The sequence below is a fragment of the Diadema antillarum genome, unplaced genomic scaffold (genome assembly GCF_040938485.1).
Source record: "Diadema antillarum isolate AM-2024a unplaced genomic scaffold, OU_Dant_1.0 scf00000026, whole genome shotgun sequence".
Taxonomy (NCBI): Eukaryota; Metazoa; Echinodermata; class Echinoidea; order Diadematoida; family Diadematidae; genus Diadema; species Diadema antillarum.
Genome location: NW_027270915.1, coordinates 335,091 through 340,322, shown reverse-complemented (window position 1 = coordinate 340,322; position 5,232 = coordinate 335,091). Strand labels below are relative to the sequence as shown.

Below are 5,232 nucleotides of genomic sequence, written 5' to 3'. Positions count from 1 at the left end.
TTCACAAGGCCCATTGTATATCTGTACACTTATCAGTACACACTGACCAGCAGTATACTGTACATACAAGCATGTAGGCTACGCTAACACTAGTAACAGTACACATTGACTACATGTAACAGACATGTGTGCGGCGGCCATAATCCTTAGATGCAATACGTCTCAGAATCAAATGAACAGCGACAGCACAAGTCGCTAAATTGACGTTTAATGCCCTAATGAATCACATTCGCGCAAATGCCTTCACAGAAACGGACGCTGTTATTTCCTGTAGTTCTTATGGAGCACTCGCAAAATTTATAATGCTTTTAGATTTACTATTATTTGGGATTAGTGTTGTTATTTCTTGTTTACCATGTCTCTGCATTGGTAAGTCATGAACCAAAAGTTTTAATGTCTTGAAAAACATTCCGCACATCAATCATTGTTTATCATTCTATTACAGGACAAACACAACGTTTTGAGATACCCTATATCATTGTACACATTAGTCTATTCATGTATTATGATAGGCCCTACCTCGCTCATATTTTCAAGTACGATTATTTCCCATTTGAGAGAAAGAGCTTGGTAGCAACTCTTCAGATATTGTCGTGCTAGGGGCGTCCCTTCCCTGTATAGAAAGTTATTCGGAATACCATGGAATTTCTTCCTTTCTGCATCGTTAATGATGCTGTTGTGGCCAAGTGGACAAGACCACGGTATATCAATCACGAGGTTGCTGGTTCGAGTCCCCTGGCTGCAGCGGGTGTGCCCCTAGGAAAGGCACCTTATCCTCCTTGCTTATACAATATACTTAAGTCCTTGCCAGAGGGGACTCACAGTTATCGGTCCTATCGTCTATGCCTTCCATGCTTCCATAGCGGTCACGTATGTACATAAAACTACATCAATTCTAAGAAATTCAAACTCCACTAATCAAAATATCGCTGTTATTAAGTGCTGTTTGATATAAAACCATCACAGGCAGTCACACAGTCATGTTTCATGAAAATAAAGACAGCTCCCTTTTCATTGGGGCAGCGTATATAATACTGAGTTGCGCAATTCGAAATCTATAGAGAGCACAGAACAAAATTATAACGAATGACGTTCACTGATTTTCAGACCACTAAGCAGAGTACATTTTGGAGCGAAGTTCAATGAGTGAACACTTCGTACGTTCACTTGAGGCTACCCCTCTGGGAAGTGTGGCAAAGACTCTTCTTTGCAAAGTTCTCCCCTCAAAGTTAACGAAAGATCCCTCGTCACTCGCAGGTGAAAGTGGGGAGGATACTCCTCATTCAAAAATGTTTGATATTCTGGTTTTGGTACTCGGGTATGAATTTCAACAACAAAATATTCGATTATGCCTTGTACTTCAAAACGAAAACCAGAAACATTTTAAACGGCACTATAATAACGGACAGGAGTTAGGTTAACCATCGAATTCAGCTCTGCCCAAAATAACATTGTGCGACAAAGAAATTTGGTCAGTTTAGGAACACATTTCATTCCGTGAAAACAAGAGAAGTGGTAATAAACATAATGTTAAAAACAGATACTGTTTAAACAAGATGAACACAACACATCAGTGTGAGTTCATTACCAAAGATAATTCTATGAATAATCTTATACATGCAACAACCTTACACTTTTCAGCTAAAACCAATCTCAACCAGACCACAAACCTTTCAAACTGTCGAAAATTAAGAATAAATTGTACGCAGTCATGCTACAATGAATATCACGATAAATTTGTGTTTTACACAAAACATTATACGATTATCAAACGCTATAACAGGTTCGAAATAACCTTGTACACGTAACAATCACATTCTATGAAGGGACAAAAATATGTCGGATTTGACAGCTACTGTTAATAACATCTACATTTGGACTTTTGATAATTATTTACATCATGTCTTATATCATCAGTCTATACATCGATATGTGAACATAGTGACAGCTCCGACTTTGAGACAAATCATTCTTTCTCATTTGCACTTGAACAGGGAATGGTTTTGATTATCAAGGGAAAAAATGAGGGAGAAAAGGTAAAAATGATGCAAGTTACTGACAAAGTGATGGGCTACCTCCTCGGGAGTCCCACATGTGCCGACTTCTGCCTCGGTGGTTTTGGTAGTGGCTTCTCGCCCAACCGCCAGCGCCACACTGGATGGTGTTTCGGGGGTAGCACCCCTCCAGGTAGCGCCAAACTGCAGGCGGGACGGAGATCACCACCTTCCACCGTCAAACTTGGAGGCAAAACGAAGGTGTCGGCCAGTTTGAACGTGGGGCTCTCCGGAATGACACCTCGAAATCGCGTCCTCTTCGCTTTCCTCTTGCCCGCCAGGGACTTCCCTTTTAACCCCAGCGACTCTCTGTTCCTCCCCAAGTCCTTCTCGCCCCCGCCCTTTGCCTTCTTTCCGCTGCCCCGCTGAAGGCGCTCCAGTTCGCTGGAGATCGCTTCCAACTTTCGCTTCAGCTCTGTCACTTTGCGGTGATTACCTGCCATGTCGCTCTTGAGTTTGTGGTTGGCGCGGTCACGCTTCTTCTTGCTGGCACGCTTGTGTCGCTTTCTGGCTCCATTCACCGATGATCTCGCTCTCTTTGCTTTGGTGTAATTTCCATTTTCATCACAATCTATGCTAGCACCAGAACAAAGCGTACCGCCACGATCTTTCTTCTTTTTCTTTCGCTTTTTCACATTTACCTTCCCATTTACTTCGAGCACATCCCCCATCCTAATGCTATTTGCTCCAGCGTTTCGTTTTTCTCCCAATTTAGGCCTAATGCAATCTCCATTTTCCCTCTGTAGAGTAACTTCGTCATCCTTTGGCTCAATCATCCACGATTTTTGACGTTTTTTCAACACAAATGATTTCGCACAGGATCCCCGTGAACCAACGTCTGCGAAAAAATCATGGTGTTCCCCGTTCGGTTCTGGTTTGTGCACGCGAGCGCTCGGGCGGTGCGTGCGTTGAGCTTTCCGCTCGCGATTTCGAGCGCTCCCGTTACACGAGCCGATCGATTTTGGATTTGGTGTATTTTGCGGGCTTTTGGATGAACAATCACCCCTCTGTCGACCCTTACATATGTTTAGACTGTTTAAGTGTGTATCAGTTTGCTTTTTAGTCCTTTGGCAATTAACGTGGCTTCCATTTCGACGACCCCTCCGTGCACGGTCATAGATGCACGTAGTAATGGTTCCCGAGTCACTATCCGTGCATGCATTATGGTGGTCGTGGTGGTATGCGTATCGTGCATGGCACGTACATGTCGCAGCCCTTTCTGAACTGCAGTCCGAACTCGAGAGGGGCCCACTCTGGCTATCACTGCCCGCCCTGTCCCGTATGGTCGCATCTGAACTAGGTGCTGAGTCCAGGGACTCACTGGAGACTGATAGGTCTGATAAAGCCGATAAATTCGAGTTGATTTCTAGGTCAGACAGCACGCTTTCTACTTCACTGTCACTATCTAGTGTGCTACAGCCGCTGCGACGCTGCTGGGCTGCTGCCGCGAATTGGAATCCGTTCACGAAACGAATGTCTCCACTACCGGATTCATTCTCGTTGTTGCCGTCAAATACGGCTGCACCTTCGGGATCTGGAACATCGCCAAATGTCTGCCATGATTTATCTTCTTTCGGCTGACCGTTAAATCCAAAATAATCCTTCACTGGCTTCTGAGAATTGTTGGTTTCACACGGCATTGCGCCCGTATCAGCGTCATTGCATACTGCGTTGGTATCACTACATGCTTTCAGTACACGTAAATCCATGCTACGATCCGTGTCTTGCTTGAAACACGCTACTTCGTTTTCTGCACCTCGCATATTCCCCTCAAATGGCCGGTCTTTGGAAAATATCTCCACGCCACTGAATCCAGTGGAGTGAATGTCAAACTGAATGGTCCTCTTCTGACTGGTTTGGAAGCTAAATCTCGGTTCGGAAAATGAAAATTTAACTGACCCACGCTGCGAGTTAAAATCTCCATTCGTTTTCCGCGCAGCATTTTGGGTTTGTTTACATGCTGCTGTTGGGGCTATCGGCTGTGCACCGCCGCGTGTAGTGTTGTGCTTTCGGGCTGTGCGCTCTAGCCACGTACGTGCATTACTGAGTACAGAGTTGGATAATACCCCATTAGATTTCTTCCTGGTATTACTGCTTTCACAACCCTCTGGCAATGTTAAAATATCTGCTTTCGTGTCTTTCTGCTCTTTCTGTATCTGTATCCCTCCCATTCTCTCAAGCTGTACCCCCTCCTTTAAAATATTTCCAGAGTGTGAGACAGGTATCTGACCCTTCTGTTCAATTCGCTTGCATTTTTTGACCTGCGCTCCAATTCCACATGCCCGGGAAAGCTTCCGCACGTCCTTGTGTGAAATCAGGCTGCATTTACTCGTGCGACTGGGTACTGCTTTCAGCCATTTCAAACGATGGATTTGTTTTAATTTGCAAGGTTTCGTTTCGATTTGAAGTTTGCGCAAACGCTTGTGGAACGTCGTGCGCGGTACCCGGTTCACGCCATTTTGGAAAGCGTGGTATATCTGCGTCAGAGCGTACATGCGGCGTCCGCGAACCCGCAGGAAAGCGAGACGTACGCCATTTATTTTCGAAAATTCCGATTTTGTCTTCATGGTTATGTTGTAAGACGGGATCCCTATAATTTTCAGGTGATGTTGTGAGTCACTATGTGCCGTCACAAAGATGGTTTCGTTACGTTGTCGAAATGGCAATGTTCATCTGAAAATAAAGGAAGAAAGAATTTTGTCCAGTCCAGATGCGGCCATATATTTTCGGGGAAGAAAACCACTGTTTGACCTATAGTGGCTACACTTGTATTTTTGAGCTTCTCCTTGTTGTATTTGTTACATAATTGTGAACATATAATTATATCAACCGTTGAGTACTTCAACGACATGATAAAACATCATAAAACTTCACAATGTCAACCGAAACAAGAATGGGCAAATACAAGCTTCACTGTGGGAATGACATATTCACATGTTGATCGCCGCAGAACGGTTTCAAACTCACACTAGCTGCGGTATTTTGCAAATGGGATGAAACAGTTTATATTTAGATATATAAAACATTGCGGAAAGAGAAATAAAAAGAAGAATGTAGAGAACACTAGATAATGGTATATATATATAATATCATATTGCTATATCAACACCTGCCAGTCTTTCTACACCCCTCCCTAATATTGGTAAGGGCAACGGAAAAATCGAGTGAATAATGACAT

General features: G+C 43.8%; 1 protein-coding gene across 1 annotated transcript; it reads right to left on the bottom strand.

The window, feature by feature from the left end:
• Positions 1-1,503: 1,503 nt before the first annotated feature.
• LOC139734481 (uncharacterized) lies at positions 1,504-3,694 on the bottom strand. The gene has a single exon (XM_071645265.1). It carries the CDS (start codon positions 3,692-3,694, stop codon positions 2,072-2,074), a length of 1,623 nt encoding a protein of 540 aa, XP_071501366.1. The 3' UTR covers positions 1,504-2,071.
• Positions 3,695-5,232: the final 1,538 nt, after the last annotated feature.

Bases quoted from the DNA above. Each gene is read 5' to 3' on its own strand.
- LOC139734481 (XM_071645265.1), bottom strand. From the start codon at position 3,694: ATGCCGTGTGAAACCAACAATTCTCAGAAGCCAGTGAAGGATTATTTT.